Genomic DNA, 25,221 nt, shown 5'->3' on the forward strand with positions numbered 1-25,221 from the left:
ATGGTAGAGTACAGTGGATACTAGGGTGGATAGTCTTATTCCACTTTCCCCAGATGTGGACGGAGACATCCAGGTTAGATATCGAGCTCTATATGTGAAAAGGTTAAACTGAAAGTGTGTGTTCCAGTTTAGACCATAGTTTGAATGAAAGAAAGAATGTATAAAAGAATGCATGAATGAGATTGTGAAAATATTGAAACTGTATAGGTGATTTATGAATTGGAAACAAGTTATTATGTTTTACTATAAATCGTATATATAATATTGGGACCACAACTTGTTACTATGAGAGTCTTATGAAGCCCAACATATTATGAAAGCCTTAAAAAGCTTAATGTTATTATGTAAGCGCGGTACCGTTGTTAGAAATGAGATACAGTGCAACCACACATCTGATTCTCAGTGTGGGTATCTATGCAGTCATCTTGGTACGAAGGGCCACTAGTTGATCACGGACCAGGGTGGTGATGGCCAAGACAGACTAGAGTAAATTACGGTGCCTAGCAATGCCTACACAAATAGGGCTGAATCAGTGCTTTATTATCACACAACTTGCGCCACAAGGTAGTGTTGGTATAGTTATTATTGTTTCAAAACTCGACGGTGTTTTAAATATAAATATGCATGATTTAAAAACAAAAATGGGCAAAGTCACAGGTTTGAGTACCGGGCAGAGAGATTGTACAGTGTATGGGCATGTACCCTAACCTCGGCTCGCTTGTTATGATGTTGAATTAGCTATTGCAGGATTTATATATATATATATATATATATATATATATATCCTATATTACAATATTGAGAATATGTTATATACATAACTACTTGCAACTGGTTTAAACACATGTTGTCACACACTGATGTAATATCTTCCACCTTACTGAGAAGTGTCTCACCCCAACTTACAACCTTTGTTTCAGGTCCTTCAGGAAACTGGTCCTAGGCTTTTAGAGGAGTGTCAAAGCTTAGTTTTGTTTTAGCTTACGTAAGTATTTTGTATATGCACTGGACTTAGTTCAGGTGGTCTTTTTGGGAATGTAATATAGGTTATGTTTTAAGTACGATCGTATGTATGTAAGGATACAGTTAGAAACTCTGGTATGTCTATTAGAACCCATATGAATGTTTATATTTTACGCAATGTATGAACACACAGATTTGTATGAATACACTCGTATGTCCCTGTTTAGAGCGGGTAATCTATGTATGTTATCATATATGTGCAGACTATGTATGAATAGTAGCACTTTGGGCCCACCTATTGGGTTGGAGCATTAAATTTCACATATTTTACATATAACTTTTCATTTCATTCCATTCTTAACAAGTTAATTAACCTTCTTAATCTTGAGCTCATTTTAAACACATTCTTTCAGGTTGCACCAAACTAAGTTTTGTGTCCTATAAGATACAGGTGAAAGCATTACAATCCATTTGTTCAACACAACTTAAGGTTACATCAAATAGGATAAGAATATTTATTCCCAAAAGGGGAAAAAAGACACTAGAAAAAGGGTATAAAAAAAAGGGACTAGAAATAAGACACTATACAAGATTTTGTATTGTTTCGTCATACATTAAATAGGACAAGAATATACATTGTCATAGTAAAATTTGAGAATAATCATCCCTTTCTACTTCATGTTATCAATTCATAAAAAATTTTAGAGTCATTTACATCATGATAATGGTTTTTTTTTTTTTTAGGTAAGCTATCTGTTGGGCGTCCCAGCCAGGAGTATATAGTCTAGAGGGGGGTGAATACACTCTTTACGTGGAATACGTATTTTTCTATAAAATAAAAACTCTTGGCAAGATACAAGAAATTATATCGCAATATAAATATAAATCATGCACAAGATATAAAATAAAGAGTGTAAGCGAGAAAAAGAACAACACCGGTATTTTTACGTGGTTCGGCACCAAGCTTACGTCCACGCCTTAGCACCAAGCTAAGGATTCCACAATCCACTAAAGATACTCCTTCACCGACGGAGAAGCCTTACAACTCAAGAACAAATACCTACACTTGGGAACAAACCCTTACCGCACTCACCAACAGCCTTTGCTTCGGTTGACAAAGAACCTTATAATAATGGTTCACAAAGAACCTTACAAGAGATTGGAAATACAATTTAATGCTCCTTAAATGAGCCAATATGAAACACAACCAAATCCTCACTTTATTCTCTCAAGGAATGAATCTTACAAGATAAGTGAGCAAGATAGGATTGAGCACTTGTGAAGAATAACTAAAATACAAAGTGCAGAGTGCTTAGGTTTTGGATAAAATGGTATTTTTTATAAATATGATCAGCAATACTCAAAACCATGTTAATACAAGTCTAATAGCTTGCATTTATAGCCCAAGAGCCAAAGGAGCCGTTAACTAGCTGTTGGGGGGAATAAAAACTATTTTATTTGGTAAACTAGCCGTTTTCCGCCCGTTGGAGCGATTCTGCCCATTGAATTCGTCGACTAGGCCCTGCACTTGTCGACTAACCATACATTGCACTTTTCGACGAATCCCCTGTTTTCATTGATGAGATCCCTGAATCAGAAAAAATAATCAACATGAAAGTTGTGGAATTTTGTCTTAGCTTTATAGGAACACTAAGATCGTCCCATTTGGACTTTTCTAGAAAAAGTTATATCCAAAATACCGAAAGGTGTTCAGGACTCAAGGCTGCACTACGATAGTGACAATTGCTTTGTTTTTCCTTGTCAAAAAGTGTTTTAATGACTTAAAACATTTTTGGACAAAAGTATATGAAATATATTGAGTCTAATGAATATTAAAACTTGCCCAAGTGAGTTTCCCCATAAATATATGATATCTTGTTTTATGAAAACATATTTGAAAACTTGTTTCGATATCTTATATGCTTAGTATGTCCTTTATTGAAAATATGCTTGACTTTTAGGACTTTAGGACGTAGAGCTAGTTTTGTAAAATCGGGACCAAGTTTTGAAAATATTTATAACTCATATATTACTTAACACTTGTCCCATTTTGAAAACTTAATTGAGTATAGGATTATTTTGACAAACTCTTTGTTTTTACTTTGAAAACTATGAATTGTGAGTTTGTTACTTTTGTGCAGATCCTATATGCTCATGTGTCCTAGTATGCTTATGCAATAACTCAACTCTTACTCAGAAATCATGCAAGACACACACCGCAAGAGTTATAATATGCACTCGCTCACACAACCCTTATTACAATTAATTTATACACAATTAAAACTCCAGGATGTGCATTGGTGTTTTTGAGTCAGTGTCCTTCCGATCTTTTCTATTCGATGTCTACTAGGTCCGATTTTTGCTTCTGATTTGGTACCTCTATGTATTCGACACTTTGTACCTATACTAGATAAGATCTGCAAGGATGGAAAATACTAGAAACAACAAATAGGTTAATATCATCAAAACATATAAACCAAGATAGTGTAACTGACAGGACTAACATTCTCCCCTTTTTTTGATGATGTCTAACCTATTAAAAATCTACTTAATCTTTGCATTTGTGTTTTTTCTTACTAAGGCTTATTGTGCAAAGATACTTAGAAGCACTAATGGGTTGTTATCATCAAAACAAGACAATTAAGCTTACGTAGCCTTTAAGGCTAACATTCTCCCCCTTTTTGATGATGACAAAACATTGGTGTTCTATATGAGGTATGTCTTAAAGCTCTCCATCAATTTATGCGCTCCCCCTTAATTTATGCATATTGTTGAATGATATTTATAATTTGCTCCCCCTTACTATATGCATATGAGGCATAAAAATAATTCATGTTCATTTGAGCTTTTAACATGCATTCCATATTTTCCCCCACACATACATCATGTTTTCCCTAACATATATAACACCATAAATCTTATCCCCATGGATAACTTCAAATGTCTTCTCCCCCTTTGATCATCATCAAAAAGAGAGGTCGTTTATCTTAAAAATACTCTAAGAGCCTATTAAGACTAGTTTCCATGGTGGTGAGGTGAGTGTTAAACACATATACCAAAATTTTGGGTGCTAAACCATAATATTAGAAAAGATTAGATTGGTTTCCTTCCAAACTCATGAATGATGATTCAGAAGTTAAATCATTTGTTGTAGATCATTCATTCAATGATCATTCAAGAATGAACATTTTCAAAATAAGCACAAAATATGCATGCTAATAGTTTAAGAATGGTAAATGTGTCCAAACAACTTGGTAAAGAGCATGTATATAATTTAGAGCATTCTAAGAAAATTCAAAGGATTATTGAAAATTTTGCATATTTTTCAATATAACATACAATGTTTAGGATTCAACATGTACCACTACCTATTCAATTATTCAGCATGCATTACAAAAAATTCATAACGTTCAACCCATATGCAATGGATTTTAAGCCATGATCATTTAACATGTCTTCATGCAAATGATCTTTTTATCATGCATCATTTATAAATATTCATTAATGACAATGTACATGAACTAGTCTAAGTGACCACTTAAGGTTAAAATACTATGTTCAACTTGGTCACCATGCTAATACTGCACAAGACTTTTAAAAGTATTTAGAATTTATAAAATAAGTCTTATGAAGTCATAATTTTAGTTGACTAGCTAGCATGTATGTCTCAAATAGATCAATGAATTCAACATGCCAAACCCTAGTCAACTACCAGCATGCAATGCACAAATCTGCATTGACAAAGTAGATTATGTTCAAATCAAGCATACACTTCAGTATATTCAATCAATATAAACTATTAAATAATATAATATTACAGACCGCGTGATGCTGAAAATTTGTTAAATTCCAATGATTTCTTAACATCCTGCCAAATAAATCTTCCAAACACTATAGCCTACAAGTAATACAGGAGCCTCCTGGCCAACTCCTTCACTGAAGATCTAACAACATTAAACTCCTAACTACCCAATTAGGGAAACGAGGATCAAAAGCATGCATAAAGTCTAGTCAAAATAAAGATCTTTATGTATGTATGTATGTGTGTGTATATAAATTTAAATAGATCATAGTGTTTCAAAGCTTACTTTTTTTTTTGTACCACTTATAAGATGCAGTCATTATTGGTTGGATTATTCTAAACTATTTAGGGCAAACATCCAGGTTTGGAACATATCTCTATGGAAAAAGTCCTATTTACAGGGGAAATGCTGTCAAAATTTTTCAAAACTTCTATAATTTTGGAAAACATAATTTTATGAACTTTCATGTATATCATTGTCTTTATTTTTTAGTCATAAGGTTGTCTTAAGCACATTGAACATCTGTATGATGCAAAAATCTTCTGAATTGCATGCTTTTGTGACTTGCAAGTTTGGAAAATGTTTTCTTTATAGACGGCATGCTACCAAAAATTTGTTAAATTTCTCTCAAAATAATCAAAGTCATATACCATATTTGTGAGAATGATTATAGTGTGGTGAATGTTAAAACATTTTTGAAATGATGAGTGAAGTTCAAATGAATTGTGAACTTCATCTCTAAATTTACTTTTGCATACGCTAAGTGAAAATTCTATCAATAATGGACTCATTTGCATTATTTGATTATTATAGTTGTTTTTTAGTCTTAAAGAAGTCATGTAAACCTCAACATCACATTTTATTTTTTCATAGAACTATAGTGTGATATAGATTGTTTGTGGGATGCATAAACACATTACATTATTTAATACTGATTATATGAAGATCTTGTGCACTCAAAAAATTCATTAATTATTGGTTAGATTATTGTGAACTGTTTGTGTAAACACTCAGATTTCAAACATATTTCTATGGAAAATGTCCTATTAATAGGGGAAATGCTGCCAAAATTTCTCAAAATTGATAAAACTTAGTAACTTAAAATAGTATCATTTTTTTTTTAATTTTGTCCGAATGTCCGATTATTTTTCTATCAAATCATTGATACTTATAGTATGTATATGGTCAAAAATCGTATAATAATTTTTTTTATTTTTTATAATTCTTAATTTGTAGGGTTTGCGATTGTTACACCATCCCATGCACTACGGAAGGATGCAACTTTTGATTTTTTTGTATTTTGTATTTTTTTTTGTTATCTGAACATATGAGATTCATGTATAAAACATTCGGAATTTGTATAATGTATATCTATTTGATTTTGAATTAGAATTTTTAATAATTTATGAATTTTTTAATAATTATAGTTTAATGTTATCTATACAAAAATGTTATTACAGATTTTCACAGGAATTAATGATTTAAAAAAATATTAATTTTTAATTAATTAGTGACGGTTTCTATAGATATTAGTGAAGGATCAAATAGTGACGGTTTTGATCCTTCACTAAAGTCCAACTATTAGTGACGAATTATAATCCTTTACTAAAGGAAATTAAGTATTAGTCACAATTTTGATCCTTCACTAATACTCCACTATTAGTGACGAATTATGATCCTTTATTTAAAGGTTAATAAGTATTAATGACAGTTTTGATCCTTCACTAATACTACACTATTAGTGACGATTTCAGGATTCATTACTAATAGAGAAGAATTAGTGACGGTTTTGATCCTTCACTAATACTACATTAATAGTGATGGTTTTGAAATTCATCACTAATATCCTACTATTAGTGATGAATTTGTGTCAAGCCAATATAGAATTTATTGTGACAGTATTGGGGTTTTAGTAACGGTTTCAAAATTTGTCACTAATAATTAATAGTAACGGCAGATATAACAACTAATTTAGAACCGTCACTAATACTTATTCATGACTACTTATTCATGACGAATTTATAAGTATTAGTGGCAGTTTTGATATTTCACTAATAACCTTATTTTTTGTAGTGTTTGAAATCAAAAAGGCCTAATCTAAGAATGACTAACATCTAGACTCAATTTTGAAAAAACATGGTTTATTTTACAACTCTTGGATTAAGAAAAGAGATTAATTTTGTAACTAAAGAGATTGTTACAAAAACTCAGTGTAGAAAGGACTCAAAACTTTCCTAAAACATAGGGATTTTTTTTTTGAAAATTATTTTGAAGTGACTAGGACTTTAAACGGGAATTTAACAACAAATCGGGACTCGGTGTTTGGACTTAAGGTCGGTTTTATCATGTCGGGTCTTCTCATAAAGGTCTGGTAAAAATTAGGGTGTTTACAATGTCTAATTTTGATCATGAAACATTTACTCATATCAATGAGTGCCAAAATAAAGTGGAATGCTCGTGTCAAGAAGAAAATTTAGAAAGATATCTTTTTATTTTCTATTTAAAAAATAAATTGACACATCAACAAGGGTATGACTACACGTACTAGCACATGCTTCTAGAAATTATAATCCACTTAAAAAGGAGATACACACACACACACACACACACACATATATATATATATATATATATATATATATTTTTAAATTCATTATAAAGGCATAATTTTACTTATTAACTAACAAGCTAACCTTATTAAATGATTCAACATATTATTTGCAGCGTCTCTTATGAAAGATCTTAGTAATTAAGATTTGAAACTTTTATATTGATAATTTCGTTAAACCTCATAAGGTGAACGAAAGAGTATGAGATGGAAAATGAGAAATATCTTGTTCAATAATCTAGACACAATGAACATCTAATGGAGAAAAAAAATATTTGAAGAAACATTGTTTATTCTTTCTCGCACCATTTGTAAATTTTAAATGAAACCTTTACATATATAAATGAAAAACATATAATTGAATAGTGAAGACAAATATTTAGAAGGCATACTCATGTTAAGAGGAAAAACAAAGTATTACTTTTAAAAACTTCCCATCTATAATTTATGATAAAATATTATATAGCACATGTTTCTAGAAACTACGATTTATTAATCAATTGTTTTTTAATGTAAGATCTTAATTAGCCCAACATGCTTATTTAATTGACCAAATTAGAGATTACTCATGTCCAAGCTTATTCTATATCTTCTTATCCTTCTCTTCTACAAATTCAAAAATAATAGAGGAAAGAGAAAAGGAGGATGCAGTCCTAAAATTTTATTTGGGTATACAAAAATGTTTCGTTTGACAAAGTGATTGGAGTTAAAAGGAAAAATATTTAAAGCATGTACAATGTTTCGATATACAGTATCATTTAAAATAGTATGTTTATTATTTTATTTTTTTGACAATAAATTAGAATATATAGGATAGTAAAGTGATAACAATGTGCAATATTTCATACATATTAATGAGGCATATGGTATAAAGTAGGAATAACAATGTGTAATATTTCGTACATATTAATGAGGCATATGGTATAAAGTAGGAACGCCAAAAAGGGAGAAAAATATGCATGCTAACTTTAAAAAATGAATATTAAAAACAAAGAGAGAATAAGGAGAAAATGGGAGATGGGGAAGAGAGAGATAATAATGTAGTATGCAAAATTTATTTTAACTATATATGTCAAAAAGCAAAAAATGTCTCATGAGTACAAAGTCTAACCTTAAACTCCCAATTCAAAGGCCCAACTCCTTCTCTCTCTCTCTCTTGCGCACGCACACACAAAATTGGTAAAAATAAAATATAAAATATATTTGCTCTTTTCCCTTTTTATTTTTCTTAAATAATTTTATTTCTTTTGATTTGTCATATCAAATAATAAAACATAGCATAAGAAACAAAATATAACAAAAGAAAACAAAAATTCCTTAATATGCATAAGGGTTTGGCAGGTAATTGCAAAAAAATTATTGTCATAAGTAGAATGGAAACAAAATTTTCTTTTCTTTTTTTCGATTATTTTGGGCACCTACAAGGCCACCTTGACCTAATAGAAAATATATATATACATATTAACCTAAATTATTATATATATATATATATATATATATAATAATAACTAATCCTCCAATTAAGATAGGGTACATAATATACGTTTGGGATGTTGTTGGAATTAAATAAGGAATGACTTAAAGAAAATAAATTGAGATCATTATACACTTTTAGGGTTTGCCATTTTTTTAATTACACTTTGATGGCTCTCCACTTCTTTACTTCAATCCTAAGGATAATTGCCATTTCGAATTTTCTTTTATAAAAGTTATAAAGTTTAAGAAGATTGAGTAAGAAAAATAAATGAAAGGGAAAGAAAAAGAATTAAGAATATGAGTAGGGTTGCATAAGGATGACTTTTTGACTATTTTTTAGATTTTAATCTTCCCTTTTCTAATTGGGACTGGTGATCAATCCAGTGTTTGGGAAAAAAACTATTTGGAGCTTTATTGTTTCCCCAATCCGTGACCTACCCTAGCTAGATTGTAGCCCAGTCATTTGTGATTCCAACCAAGAGCCCTTGTTTGTTTTAGGGGGAATGTAATTAAATGAAAAATTATATAGTAAAAATATAGAATGTAAAAAAAGCAATTTTATTTCATTTTATTTTATTCTTGCGTATCAAACAAATCATAAATACTTTAGCAAAAAACATCGACCTCTTCTGAGGCTTGGTAAAAAGATATTGACAAGTTTTAAAAATTTTAGCGTCATTTCCTGATATTTGTCAAAAAGATACAAACATTCCCTTATATTTTACAAAAAGACGAGTTTTTTTAATGAGGTTTGTATCTTTTTAACAAACATCAAGGGAGGTTTGTAATGTTTTTGAAACCTCAAAGGAGGTCAATGAAAATTTTAGAACTTCAAGGAAGGTTCCTATGTTTTTATCAAATCTTGGGTGAGTATCATTTGCCCTAAATGTTTATATTTGGGAATTAATAAAAACCATACATAATTAATAGGTATTTAAGATTTTTTTAATGGGGAGAAATATTCACTAGAGAATATTTTAGTAGTTTAAGATTTTAATTTCTATGATTGTTGGAGGTCTTGTGTTCGAGTTTGAAATTGCTCTGTCTTATTCATTGTTATTGTTATCATCGTTGTTGTTATTATTATTATTATTATTATGAAAAATATTATTTTGTTTATTTTTATCATTATTTGTGCATATATGCATTACAAGAGTGAGTGTGATATGATTATCTTAATAAGATTAGGGATATTTTTGTAATATCATTGAAATAACATTATAATATTCATATCGAATCTTATAATGTTGTAATTTTTTGGGAATCATGATGAATGAGTCAAACAAAATATTTAAAAAGATAGTAGTTTATCCACAAGAATAGGATAACAAAAAAAAAATGATCATAAAATTCATAAAACAGTTTGAGTCAAACGCCTTACAAAGTAATTAATTTTAATACAAATACAGAATAAATTTACACTTAATTCTGCCTTAGACATGTACACTTTTTATTAATTCATATTAATTAGTGCCTCCAAAATTCATTGAATAAACTCATCGATCATTTTCCTTTTTAGAATTTAAAAATATATATCAATGCTTAAATCCATGCCTTGCTATTTGTTTAAGATGAACGCTATAACCAATTGTGTTGCAAAGATAAGTGGACCATTTGGGTTCTAAATATCATCGTCATCGTTATTATTAGTATTATTATTATTATTGATTTCAATAGCTCAACTCTCTTATCTTTCCTTTCATCCTCTTCAAATAACTTTTCACATTTTACTTTAGTTAGATTCAATATTTTTTTTATTCATTTCTTTTTCTCTACATTTTAAAATATTTTCCTATTCATTTCCTTCACTATCAAAAACAACTCTTTTCATTTAGAAATATAAGAAAGAATTTCATTTATATTTTGTTGACCGGCCATTTTTTTTAAAAGTATGCTATATTTAATGGTGAGATCGATGCCTTTTTCTATATTATTAATTAGCATGAAACTTTTTTTTTGTTACAATTTATCGTTATTTTTTAACAATACTATGTGGATTAGGATGCATTTTGCATGCTTGTATTTGAAAAACTTATTGAATATATGATATTTATCTAATCTTATAATAATTTATGCAAACTAATGATTATATTTACTTCGCCAACATACTCAGTATGTTTCATATAAATATGATAGACATAGCTAATATAATAGCAAATATTTTAACAGAATGATAAAATATTATCTTTTTGTATAAAATATATGAATGAATAACTTTCTAGATTTTCGTATTTCAATTCATGATTTCAAATTCCTAGAGTTATCAAAGGTTTGTATAAATTAAATAAGATACGTACAACTTATATGAGATATGTTTAGTTGGTTTCCTTTTGGTATTGATATATGTTTGTTTTCTTTTTTTGTTTGGTTTGATGCATGGAGTGTTTTATTGGTTATTATGTAAGTCTCAAGTATCTTTTGTTTTCCACGGTATTCTTCCGGTATAAGTGAGAGTGATTAATAAACTTGGGACGGGGCCATTGGCTTCCGACTCTTTCCAAAAAAAAAAGTTTATGATTTCAAATTAAATGGTTGAAATTTTTTAACTAATTTTTTTCATTCATAACTTTTATAAACTTGATTTCTCATGCATTACATTGATTACAATCTAGTGCGTAAAATTACAATAACTTGAAATAAAATTTCATTAAATTTTTATTACCAGTTGTGCACTTTTATTGTTATTGATTTTTTCTAACGATATTTTTTTTTTTTGTAGTCTCGAGGAAGCTTTGGAATTTTACCATTAAAAATGTTTTGTTTTAAATAAGATTTTGCCCCTTTAATCTTATATGTTTGCTACTCTTAATGCTTTGTATTAAATATGAATATGTCACTTCCATTTTTTAAGGTCTTCTGCTACTCGTTTTATTTAAAAAAAAAAAACTGAAATTTAAATACATTGAATTAATAAAATTCTGCTCCTCGTCTTCTAATTTTTCCTATTTTAATGTTATGTTATAAATATGATTTTATCCTTTCATTTTGTAAGTTACTTATAATAGAGATGGAAACGTTTACGGTAAGTACTGGTGAAGAGCTCTTCCTAGTCTTTGTAATGAAAAGAGCTTCTTCTAGTTGTTAACATGTATTGTCAAACCTTCCTCCTCGCCCCCCTCCCGAATAGTTTTTCTTTTTTTTTTTGTTCTATTGATATATATATATTTTTTTTTGGAATACGCACCGGATATCCACACATCCGTTTTATGGTCCATGTGACTAATCTTGCGTCCCTAAAAGTTGACCCCACAACTCTAAAGGGAGGGTAAATTCAGGAGTCCAGGGGCGAAAACGAGTTCGGGAGAATTTGAACACCTGATCTCGTGAAAGGTACTTCCACAGCCCATAATACCACCTGAACCACATCCTGAGAGTTTTGTTCTATTGATACTTTGCTAGATATTAAATTGTCCTAACAATTGTGAAGTTTCTCACTATATGTTTGGCACATAAAATTAAAATGATATGAAGTGGAATGAAATTGAATTCATACCTTGATTTTGTTAGACCCATTATTTAAATTTCCATTCAAATTCTACTCCACAAGAGAGATATGAAATCAACTTTTTCTGGTACTATTGAAACCATCATCACTATATAGTATTCAATCCACAAACAACAGTTATTCGTCCAATTTTACCCTTCAAGTTCAATCATTGCTTATGAAATTCTTATTTCTACATATTTCGATTCAGAATAAAGTTATCAATGATTCTTTAATCTCAATAATATTTTATATGCATCGATGGTCATTGTTTTAATTTTTTATCAACATTTTTTTTAGACATCTTTGTGGATGTAGAAAATATGAGGGAGAAGAAAAGAAAATATAAATGAACTATCTTTTTACTAACGAAGAAAGTAAAAAATATCATCTTAAACGATTAATATATGTATTTTAGTTTTAAATTATTTTAGAATAAATTTTAATTTTTGATATTGTTTGATATACAGAAAAAAATTATAAAAAAATCATATCTCTTTTTATTTTACTTTTTTTTCCTTAAAAAATCTTTAATCTAAATGGGCCTTAGTATGTAACTTGAAAGCTTTAAGTTGTCGAATAAAATTATTAAAAAATATATAAAATTGGAAGTTGGAAATGGTCATACCCAAAAGCAAATGAGGTCTTGGAATTAACGGGTACATGAAAAGTGGTCAGGTTCAACTTCTAGACCTCGGGACCATGGTCTACCGCCGCCCCAAACACGCCCTTCCCCGTCCCCCCCATAATTATAATTCTTCCATTGACCAACTTTCCGGATCCAAATTGGACTCTGACCCGAACAAATTACCCACCCACCCAAATTAGAAAAACAAAAATCCAAGCTGGAAGGTTCTGGGTTCCCCACCTCAGCACCTCGCCAGTTGAGACTGGCACATATTTTAAATAACACACACAATTATTTACAATTATTAATTAATTAATTAAAAATTCTACACAATTTGGCCGTATGAAGTTGACAGAAACTCATACCCACTTGATTACGTTGACCCATCGGCACTTGCACTACAATATCACATAGACTCCAGACTTCATTGCAATTATTATAAAATGACCCAACGGTCATGAGCTCATCCCACCCAGTTATTTATATAAAAATTAGTAATATATTTGGGCCCATGAATTTTTTTACAATTTAAATTTGAATAAAATATTGTATTACGAATGTTCTAAAATTGTTAGCGCCAAATACAATGTTCAAGTCCCAAACTTTTAAATATGGAAAAATAAATTAAATTTAAAACCCATTTGATTGCAAAATTTTTATTTTTTAAAATGATAGTTTTTGTTAATAAATGAGGTAATCCTCGGCTTTAATTAATTTTATGCCTAAAATATTGGTACTTTTAATGCTTTGCAACTCTTTAATTTTAAGATTATTTTCATGATTAAATTATTATTAGATTTTTTCATTGTAATTATTCACTATTTATTGTGAAAAAATTTCAAGTAAAGTCAATCTTGGGAATAGTTTTGTGAACTTTTGGCCATTTCATTGAGTCTTTTTTAATGCTTTATTCAAAATATTAATGCCGCACATGAAAAGAGAGTCATTTTCAATTCATGTCATGCATTTAATGAAAAGAAGGCAAAAGGAAAAATAGTTATTTTTAGACCAATTAAGTTTAAATATTAATAAATTTATTATAAATTTCATAAAAAAATATGACGTGCTATGTAAGTTACTTTTTCATTATCAATTTATAATTTTTGTAATTTAATTTTGAAAAATTCATTGTCACTTGATAGATTGGAATTGTTATAAAAACTTTGAATAATTTTAAAAATTTTGTGCACCTTTTTTGGAGTTTCATAGCCATCTCTTGAGATTTATGAAAAAGATATAGATATTTTTTAAAAAAATATTTTACAAAAAGGTAAAATTTTTGAGGGATTACGTATTTTAAAAATAGGTATAGAAAATGTCTTTGAAATTTTTAAAACCAATAATTTCGTTTTCCTTTTTTATCAAATTTCAAAAAAAATATTTGTCCAAAATTTTTCATACTTAATCCTAAAAAGATGATTTAAAATTTGGGAGAAGATAGTAAAATAAAAAATTTTAAAAAAACAACGTGGAATTTCTTTTTTTTCACCTTATATGGGAAAGGAAAAAGGGGAATTAGTAAATTGGAAGGACTTTTCAAGGTGGAAAATTGATATGGTGCACTGTTTGTCTACAAATTAATAACATAATGCATTTTTCTCTGGCCAAGAAGAAAATGGGGGTGAGGGGAGGGGAAGTTTCCCCAAGAGAGGGACCTGCCCCAAACGTGCCTTAACCCAGCCCAGCGTTTTTGAAATTGAAACTGCCAGGAAGGAAATGCCTGTGGCCGAGGTGTGGGGGAAGAAGAAAATGACACCACCACCATCCTCCCCTGCCTTGCGTGGTCAACACTCGCGCAGCCATTGATACAACTGTCAAAACTAAACACCTTCCTGGCAATTTGGCAGCCACCTGCGGCGAGTACGGTCCAATCCCCACCGCCCGGCGTATCCATATCTCCCCCTTCTCTCTCCATTGAAGCCTCCATTTAAGTGTCACAGATCCTTCTTCTCCCTCTGTCTTCTCCCTCCCTCTCTCATAGTCTTCATCAGACACGCTCAGGCACAGACCCGCGATTCAATTCAATTCAACTCAACAAACTCGCAACGCAGAAAACACCGGCAACACATAAATCAAAGCATTTTCCTTTGGGAAAGTATAAACGTTTCGTTTGGGGTGGCGAATTTTAATCCGGGTTTTTGTCACCGTGGGAGTTACAGGCGAAGCGGAGACTCGATAGGCGATAAGGAGAGACAGAAGGCAGAAGGGTGGGCTAATGCTGGTGTTGTTTAGCGTGTTCGATGCTACCGTTGCTTGAGATCTCACCGGCGGCGAGATGGGTTCGAGTGCGATTGTGTCCGGGGCCTGTGGAACCGGCGGGAGTTGCGGCGCCGGGGGCGGCGGCGTGGGAAGTGGGAGTAGTTGCTGTGACATGAGCCTAAAGTGCTGGTGCAGATGGCGATGGGACCCCAAGTGTTTTCTCTCCTCCAGCTTTACTTTCTTTCTCGTCTCCTTCGCTCTGCTCGGATCGATTGCCACGCTCTACGCTTGGCTTGCTTTTAGCCCGTACGCTAGGACGGGTCTCCCTTCTCTTGGGTGCCAGGAAGACAATGAGGGTTCCTGGTCGATCGGTGTTTTCTACGGCGACTCCCCCTTTTCTCTAAAACCTATTGAGGCGGTGAGCCCTTTTTAAAAAAAAAAAAAAAAAAATTTAAAGGTTCATACGCTTATTTGGTTTTGCTAGTATGAGTTCTTGAAAATTTTCTCTTGAATTTGAGTTGTATTGTTGTTTTTGGGATTTGGATTTTTGTGGGTTTTTCGAATTTTGATTATCTGGTGTATTGATCTGTGGGTTGAATATGGGGTACAGGTGAATGTATGGAGGGACGGTAGTGCGGCATGGCCCGTGGCCAACCCAGTTGTGACATGTGCTTCAGCTTCTGATGCCGGTTTCCCCAGCAATTTCGTTGCTGACCCTTTTCTCTATGTCCAGGTACCTGTTATCTTTCGAATTTTTCTCTTTTCTCTTGAATAACTTTTATAGGGTTCGGAAGTTGGTTTTATTATGTGATGGCATTTTGGGTTTTATGTCATGGATGCAATTATGCTAGAGAATGTTTATTACTCACTGAGAGCTAGTTGCTTTTCACTTTTTCATCGAAAGTTTGACTATGTGGGGTTTATAGGTGAACCCCTTTTGAGCTGCATAATCATTTTATTCTTGTTATTCAATTTTTCTTAGCTTCTAAGTTGTCATCTTTATTGCTAAAAACTGGCCAACAAGGTTGGAAGAATTTATGGATAAGAGATTCTGCTGGGGCGTGATTGCAGAGAGAGAGAGAGAGAGAGAGAGAGATTGCATTCACCTGATGTGGAACAATTGGGTGATGCACGAACCTGGCCAATCTTTTAAAATTTTTGGGTGTCTGTTTGGAAATTTGATTTAGTTGATTATGATATTTTGCCTCGTATATGCAAAATTCTCATTACTTCCACTGTAAAATTTCAATGATTTTTCAGAAGGTGGGTTTCCTGATAATTAATAGATGCTTTATGTTTGCCCTTTAGAAAAGTTAAGGAGCCCTTGAAGGGACGAAGTAATTGCACAAGTTTTGTTTAGTAGCCTCTTCAGTGGGAATTGGTTGGTGCAATGGAAGGTGCTATCAAAGCTATAGTCATACCTTTGGATGGGAACTGTTTTTCTAATGTGACAACAACCCAGTGCTGCACTGCAGATTTTTTTTTTTTTTATTTCCCCAAAATCAAACTAATCATAAATCAGATAAAAAAATTTGGAGAGCGATTAGATGTTTGTATGTTTTTATTTTATATTAACTTTGAATATCAATAAAATATTTTGAATCAACAGGAAATGACCCCTCAAATTCATTTTTATTGTTCTGTGAAATGATGAAGATTTATTTAGACACATGCAGATTTCAAGACTAGATACTCTAAATGATCTAATTGTGATGATTTTTTAAAAAAATTATTATGGCCTTTTGAATGGCAATCTTTTATGTCACAACCCCTATCTTTCTCATTTTCATCGTGGTAGCTGAAGTCCTCAAGGATATCAAATTTGTCTTGGCAGCGAGGGGATGATATTTTCGCTTGAAGTAATTCCTCCATGGATTGGGGCTTCCACTACGAGGGTGAGATGATTAGCCGAAGTATTATCTCCACAGATTGAGGCTTCCAATATTTATATGGAGGCAACAGTGTTCCTTGTGGGTAGAAACGATATTGCCAGTACTAACATCTATGTGAAATGCTGATATGGGTAGAAAAGGAACACTTGGTTTTTCAAATAAGATGTATGAAGCTCTCCAAAAGCACTATTAAGGTAATATTAAGAGTTTATTGAAAGCATAAGGAAAGAGTGGGATAGGAACAAATATTTTTGGTTTCATCCATCAACAACAACAAATCAAACCTTAAGTTCCACTAAGTGGAGTCGGCTACCATCTAAGCTGCCCTTCCCCTATCTTATCTTCTACGGTAGTTAACCCTAACTTACCCAAAATATGTTAATTTGTCTTTTAATGTTATACCACTCATCCCACCTTAGCATTCTCATTTCGACAACTCTTACTTTTTGAATATGTAGTTTCTTAGTTGCCCAATATTCTAATCCATATGACATAGCTGGTCTTTCAGCCATCCTATTGAACTTCTTTTTTGATTTTAAGGGTATTCTATGATCACATAGCGCATCCAAAATACTTCTCCATTTTGTTTTCATATGTGCAACACAAAAAAAATGTATGAGAGCTACATTGAAATATTTTAGATTTGAAACAATTTTCCTTGATTAAGGGAAGCAGGTAATGTACAGCAAAGTTGATGTTGTGAACCATGAATATTTTGAGGAAGTTTTCTTAAACAAATGAATCATGCAAACTATGACATGTGCATCACAGAAGGCCAAATAGCTTCACTAGTTGGTAATTAAGCTCAATTTGGTCAAGGTAGCTACTTTTATGGGAAAGAATTTCTATTAAATAGGCATAACTGAAATGTTTCAGAATGGCTGCACTGAAGTGTTGATGTTGAGACGGATGTGTGGCAATATAAGAACAGATAGAATAAGAAATTTTCACATATGTGAGAGTTCAGTTGGAACAGGGAACACTTATTGAAAGCAAAATGAATGGAAGGGGTTAATATGGTTCGGATATGAGCAGCAACAACCAATAAATGTAGCAGTAAGAAAAAGTTATTTTATTAAAGAAGATTTCATGGACGTAGTTTAGGATAAGGGGAAGACTCAGGATATGATAGTTGTGGTGGTAGAAGAATAGCCTTAAAGTAAGTTGAATAGAGGAAAAGAATTCATGTTACTAATGCTAAGGGTTGCAAATAAGGTTTAGATGTTATCGTTGAATTAGCACAGTGGGCCATGGACATGTGGGAGCCATTACTTTGAAGTATAGCATTGAGATTTTTTGTTATATGGTAATGAGGAATGAGAAACGGAAGTTCAAAGTCTTGATTTTATGTCATATATGACTGAATGGGCAGTTGGGGTATGAATCTTTAGATGTGGTAGCCTTTCATTCTTGCTTGAAGCTTTTGGATTTGTTGGGTTCCATTTTTGAAATGGGTTTATCTATGAATATGGGTTGGTGTTTATGTTGACTCCCTTTTGATATTGCCCAAGAACTTTTTATGATTATTTGCACTTTAGCTTTGTTGGTTGTTGGACTGGAAGATTTTTAAGGCATTTTAGGGATGCTTTTCTTTGCTTCTATGGGCTGCATGGTGACCATAGGAAGAGGGCTATTTGGGGTTAGGTGTTCTAAAATATACCTTCCAATATGGCCTAATGCCCAGGGCACTAAATGCCTCAATATGTGACTGTCTTAGTAAAGGTTAGACTTGGACTGTAAAAAAATAAAATTTTAGGTGGAAAAAACCGATGAAAACTTAAATCCCTAAAATATCATCAAATGAAGACTTTGTCCAAAGGTAGACACTCATGCCAGCCCTCTTGTGCGAGAGAGAATTTAGATATTGCTCAGGCGCCCAAAGAAAATAAAATTTGCAGACAACAAATGGAATAAATTAAGTTACTGTAGGCAATAGCAATGTCTTTATTTTCTTGGCCTTTTCTTCTTTTGTTTTTGGGAGGTTAGGGAGATTATAAAAAAAACAGATACGTATCTTTTGGCATGAACCAAAGCCTCCTCTGCTGTCTACTGTTTCTTTTATGCCCTGTTTTTGGTCATTTTTTCATTTTCATTTCTAGTGGACCATTTTTTATCTCTCCATGCAAGCTGCTAAACACGTTTAGTGTATTTTACTTTCACATCCCCACCATGCCATTGAACTCGAAAATGTCACTTAGGTTGGCAGGTGTTTTCTGCTTTGCTGAGTAGGGTTGCATTTGTGTTCCTGCTGCCACTTTCTTTGTAAGATGTCAACTGCTTTGCTTAAGGAATGAATCTTCTGGCATACTAGCTAGATCATTGAAGTATGAAAGGCTGAATTTATTGAGGATGTTGTGAACACTATTTGATACTTCTACATATCGCTGTAGTGGTGGTAATAAAAATCAGAGTTGTAGCAGTCATCATTCACAGCTACAATATTAAAACCTAGTCTAGATTTTCTACTTTTTCTTGTTTCCCTCATTTTCCATTTGTATATCAAATTTGATTGGTATTGTGAGGAGGAGAATATAATGTGGATGACAACAGTACCCAATTATGTTTTGAAATGCTTGTAAGAAATACATTAATTGATAATTTTGATATCAGTAATTTTTGTCTAAACTGATTTTATTTTGTTTTTATTTTTATATCCTGTCCAAGTTATTAGTAATTTATATTAGGTTTGATCTGTATCTTATATTTTGCTTGGTTCTGTGAGAAGTTTGCAAGGATAAGTTTATGATCATGATTCTCTAATTTTTCATTTTAAAATTATATAATGACTCTAAATTCATGGAAAACTTGGTATATATTTTTAAAACTTAAGGTTTTTAACCATTGAAACTTGACTTGCTTAATTTATATCATGTATTACATGCGTAATGGATGAATAATATATCGTAATAAATATTATGTACCTAATTTATGATTTGTTCATTAAACTTGGTCCTCATGGAAAATTATATTCATGGCACAGGGAGATACCTTTTACCTATTCTATGAGACCAAGAACTCAATCACCATGCAAGGTGATATTGGAGTTGCAAAAAGTGATGACAAGGGAGCAACATGGCAGCAAATGGGCATTGCTTTGGATGAAGATTGGCATCTCTCTTATCCATACGTCTTTGACTACCTTGGACAAGTAAGATATTAATTCCTTTGGGGCATGAATGTACATACATGCATGCATGCTTGCATCAGTTACATTTTAGATCTTCATGACTTGGTTATGAGCACCTCATTTTTTTGCTAGTTGGGTGGTTCAAAACTAACAAGCCCTACCTATGATGTCAATGTTCTGCATGTGCATGTGATGGTTTTCAGATGACCATTCTTATTTGGGTCTAAATTAAGAATTTACTCCCAAACTCTCTCATCAATGTTCTGCACTTGCATAGTTGCATGTGTGAGGATATTCAGATGAAAATGATTCTTATTTTTGGTCTAAATTAAGAATTTAATCCCAAACTCTTCATCTTAGCTTTTGCTGTCACCCCTATGCCAGATTGGCTTTGGTAGTCAGAGAGTAGCAATAGTGTGATATTAACTCTCTTAACACTTTATGTAGAAGTAGGTCATGAAGGATTCAAGTAACCAAATGGCATAGCATCATTTGAACTGGTTTTCTGGGTGGACAATGTTTCATGTCAAGCCCATATAGTGCCATGCCAGTTAAAATTGTATGATTATTGCACCAACATTTTGATTTGTTGAACTGATTTAAAATCTGAATCTACGTTTAGTTTTAGTTTTGATTCCCAATTCTCATTCGCAAAATTAATATCTTGATTCACAACACAATTTTTTATTTGACAACTATACCGTGTGTGACAGTCCATTTGTCACATGTGAAGTTATGAATCAAGGGTGTATAGAACTCGAGCACAATCATGCCCTACACTAAAATTTTGGTTTTATATTGTTGACTGCAAAGTTTAATTTTGGTAATTTGAATGGCACAGATATACATGATACCTGAGAGCAGTCAGAAAGAGGAACTGCGGCTATATCGAGCGCTGAACTTTCCACTACAGTGGACTCTGGAAAAGATCATCATAAAAAAGCCCTTGGTTGATTCCATTATCATAAACCACGATGGGATGTATTGGCTTTTTGGCTCGGATCACAGTGGTTTTGGAACCAAGAAGAATGGACAGCTGGAGATTTGGTATAGCAGTTCTCCACTTGGCCCTTGGAAGCCACATAAGAAGAACCCTATATATAACACTGACAAGAGCTTTGGGGCTCGAAATGGTGGCAGACCATTTTTTTACAATGGAAACCTTTACCGATTGGGTCAAGACTGTGGTGAAACATATGGGCGACGAGTTCGTGCCTTCAAGGTGGAAGTTTTGACACAAGATGAGTTCAGAGAGGTTGAATTACCCTTGGGCTTTGAAGAGTCAAGCAAGGGTCGAAATGCCTGGAATGGTGCCCGCCATCATCATCTTGATGTACAGCAGCTAAACTCAGGTGAGTGGGTGGGTGTTATGGATGGGGACCGAGTTCCCTCAGGAGACTCAGTTCACCGATTTATTCTTGGTTGTGCTTCACTCTTGGTTGTTGCATCACTTGTTGTTCTACTGGGTGTGCTACTTGGAGCAGTGAAGTGCATTGTGCCCCTCAACTGGTGCACTTACAACTCGGGGAAGAGAAGCGATGCTTTATTGGCATGGGAAAAGTCAAATTTGTTGTCTTCCAAACTCAGACGATTTTGCAGTCGCTTGAACAGAGTGGTCTCTTTTCTACGCAGCAGGATAAAACTGAACACCTGGGCTGGAAGATTGGTTCTCACTTCAATATTTGCAGTTGTAGTGGCACTAATGTGCATTGGTGTTAGGTATATCTATGGTGGCAATGGTGCTGAAGAAGCTTACCCATGGAAGGGTCACTACTCTCAGTTTACATTATTAACAATGACGTATGATGCTCGGCTCTGGAACTTGAAAATGTACGTGAGGCATTACTCAAGGTGCTCTTCAGTCAGGGAGATTGTTGTTGTGTGGAACAAAGGGATACCTCCCAAGTTGAGTGACTTGGATTCCGCGGTGCCAGTAAGGATCAGGAGAGAGGAACGAAACTCGCTGAACAATCGATTCAAGTTGGATCCGAAGATTAAGACAAAAGCAGTTCTCGAGCTTGATGATGATATTATGATGACATGCGATGATGTCGAGCGAGGTTTCAGGGTATGGCGTGAGCACCCAGACCGAATTGTTGGGTTCTATCCACGGCTTATCAGCGGGAGCCCGTTGAAGTACCGGGGTGAGAAATATGCCAGAAACCATAGAGGGTATAACATGATCTTGACAGGAGCAGCTTTCGTAGACAGTCTCATGGCTTTTGATATGTACTGGGGTGATAAAGCTAAAGCAGGGAGGGAAGTGGTCGACAACTACTTCAATTGCGAGGACGTGCTTTTGAATTTCTTGTATGCAAATGCAAGCTCTTCCAAGACAGTAGAATATGTAAAACCAGCATGGGCGATTGATACGTCAAAGTTTTCAGGTGCAGCAATTAGCCGGAACACAAATGTGCATTATGGGAAAAGAAGTAAGTGCCTCATGAAATTTTCAGAGATGTATGGGAGCTTGTCCAGCCGGAAATGGGAGTTCGATGGTAGGAAGGATGGTTGGGATGTATAGTGTGGAAAGAATGGCAGATCACTTAAAAACAACTCTTCAAATTTGTTCATCCCTCCTCTCGCCCTGTTGGGAAAACTTCTGTATTGTTGGTAGACTTCTTCTCTCTGTTGTGAATTCTGCCTCGAGGAATTTTGGTTTCAACAGCTTTGGTCAGTAAGATGTATATTAGTTTTTTCATGTTTTTTGTCTTCTTCTTTACATCTTACCAGAAAAATTTAATCAAATATGGGTTTCCCAGGATTATGTTTTCCTCATCCCTTCTTTCTTATTTGAACTCTTGCTAATCTGTTTATATTCAGTGCCGGAACTGAAAACGGATGACGGGAATCGCCGAGTGAAAAATGAAGCCTCTTTATGTGTTTTCAATTATTATTTCAAACGAGAAACACTAACATGCCAATTTGTAAAGTCTGGTTCTTATGGAAGTAACTTCATTTCTCATGCTGCATTTGTAATGAATTCATTTTGATGGAGCTGTTGGGCGTGCAGCGTCATGTTCTGTCAGCAGATTTTTCCAAAGTTCAATGATGTTGAGATTTCAGGCCCGAATGGGCTTGCAATGATGCATACCCTGTGGGCCGCTGTTAATTTGGCCCACCTGAATTAAAGCCTAAGGTTCCAAGAAATCCTCAAGAAAAAAAAAAACAATTTAAGGGAAAATGGGGAAGGGGAAGTGGGGAGCAATAAAGATTTAAAGGCCCCTAATGAGTAGTGCCCTGTTTGGATAATGCTCCTAGGCTGCGACAAAACTTAAATTTAACCAGCAAATGAGCTTATTAATTTATCCTCACCTGCCAAACTGGACCCATTAATTCCATGTTGCTTCGTTTTCAGGTGGTTGAGATTCATCTAATATATCACAGGCCACTCTGTATTTTTCGAGTTAGTTTCTGCGGGAAAATAATATTTGTAAGGCACACTAATCTTAGAATGCGTCAACGTATGTTAAAAAATCAGAAGCAACAATTGTAGATTAATTAGGGTTTGGTGCGTATTTATAGAAGCCATTGATATGCAATCGAGGATTCATCTTATTTGCAAGATCGGGAAAATCACCAGTTAGGGTTTGTATTTTTTTTCCTCTTTCTCGATGACCCATCAAAATGGTTAACCCAATTTTTTTTTTGGATTACGCGCTGGGTTTCCATGTGTCCGTTTTATGGTCTACGTGACTAATCCCGCGCCCCTTGAAGTCGACTCCACAACTTCAAAGAAAGGTAAATTTCAGAAATCCAAGGGCGGAAACGAATCCGAGAGGGTTTGAACACTTAATCTCATGAGAGACACTCTCACAGCCCGTACTACCACCTGAACCATACACTGGGGGTTGGTTAACCCAATTTTATCATGATCAAAAGAATGAAAAATTATATGATAAATTTGTAAAATTATAAAGATCAATTTTGTTTTATTCTATGTTATTTTTATGTACTAAATAAATTATTACTTAAATTGTGTTAGAATTATTGTACAAAAGAGTGGAGGGGACAAAGCCTTTTTAGAAGTTCTATCATAGATTTTAATTAGATTAGACTTTTTACACTATGTAAAATAATCTTATGTTACTAAAACAACTCTTAATTTTGAATAAATAAACAAAAATAATGTTGACTCACTCAGGGTGTGGTTCAGGTGGTAGTGTGGGCTGCAGGAGTACCTCTCATGAGGTCAGGTGTTCAAACTCACCTGGGATCATTTCCGCCCCTGAACTCCTGAATTTACCCTCCGTTTAGAGTTGTGGGGTCAACTTCAAGGAGCGCAGGATTAGTCACGTGGACCATAAAACAGACACGTGGATACCCGGTGCGTAATCCAAAAATATATATGACAAGAAAATATTTTTATTATTATTATTATTATTATTACACTGTCTACAGCAGAAAGGGAATACATTATAAAAATACAAAAAAATGAAGTACAGTACAGCAAAACAAAAAAATAAAAAATAAATGCAAGAAAAGAGGGAGACAGAGTCTTGGAATACTGCCTGCTGCCTGCACACTTGCACGCCAGGGTTTAATAGAATTGGTTTGGGGTTTAAAATTAAATGCTTCCTGGGCCTATAAATTGAGGTTCAGGGAAACCAAATGAGCAGAAAAAAAAAAAAAAAAATTCCGATCAGAGAACCATCAAGAAGGAAGTAATTGCAATTTTTTAAGCCCCCTCCAACTCAGTGGGTGACTCACTCCGAGTCAACCCAAACCCATCTAGTTTGGTGTGTGGACTCGCACAAAACAGTCCCAATTTGCAACACACAGCAGCCTCAGAACAGCTTCAAAACAGTCCCAATTCGAAGCACACAGCAGCCCCAATTTGCAACACAAAACAACCCCAATTTACACCCAATTTGGAGCATACAGCAGCCCAGATTTGCAGCACATAGCAGCCCCAAGTTGCAGTATGTATCAGCTTGAGTTGGATTTATCATTATATAAGGTACTTTTATTTCATTTTCCTTCCTGTTAGGAATTGCTGGTGTGGAGCCGTCAGCAGCCGCGCCAGCCCAGCCGCTGACAG

The 25,221-nt window shown here is 33.5% G+C and overlaps 1 protein-coding gene across 1 annotated transcript; it reads left to right on the top strand.

Moving 5' to 3' along the window:
- The first annotated feature begins 14,580 nt into the window (after positions 1 to 14,580).
- On the top strand, positions 14,581 to 22,958 carry LOC131165347 (glucosamine inositolphosphorylceramide transferase 1). Its single transcript, XM_058123041.1, has 4 exons — positions 14,581 to 15,579; positions 15,772 to 15,894; positions 20,034 to 20,201; positions 21,022 to 22,958. Exons 1-4 carry the CDS (start codon positions 15,238 to 15,240, stop codon positions 22,702 to 22,704), a joined length of 2,316 nt encoding a protein of 771 aa, XP_057979024.1. The 5' UTR covers positions 14,581 to 15,237; the 3' UTR covers positions 22,705 to 22,958.
- The last annotated feature ends 2,263 nt before the right edge of the window (positions 22,959 to 25,221 follow it).

This window comes from Malania oleifera, chromosome 10, assembly GCF_029873635.1.
Source record: "Malania oleifera isolate guangnan ecotype guangnan chromosome 10, ASM2987363v1, whole genome shotgun sequence".
NCBI lineage: Eukaryota > Viridiplantae > Streptophyta > Magnoliopsida > Santalales > Ximeniaceae > Malania > Malania oleifera.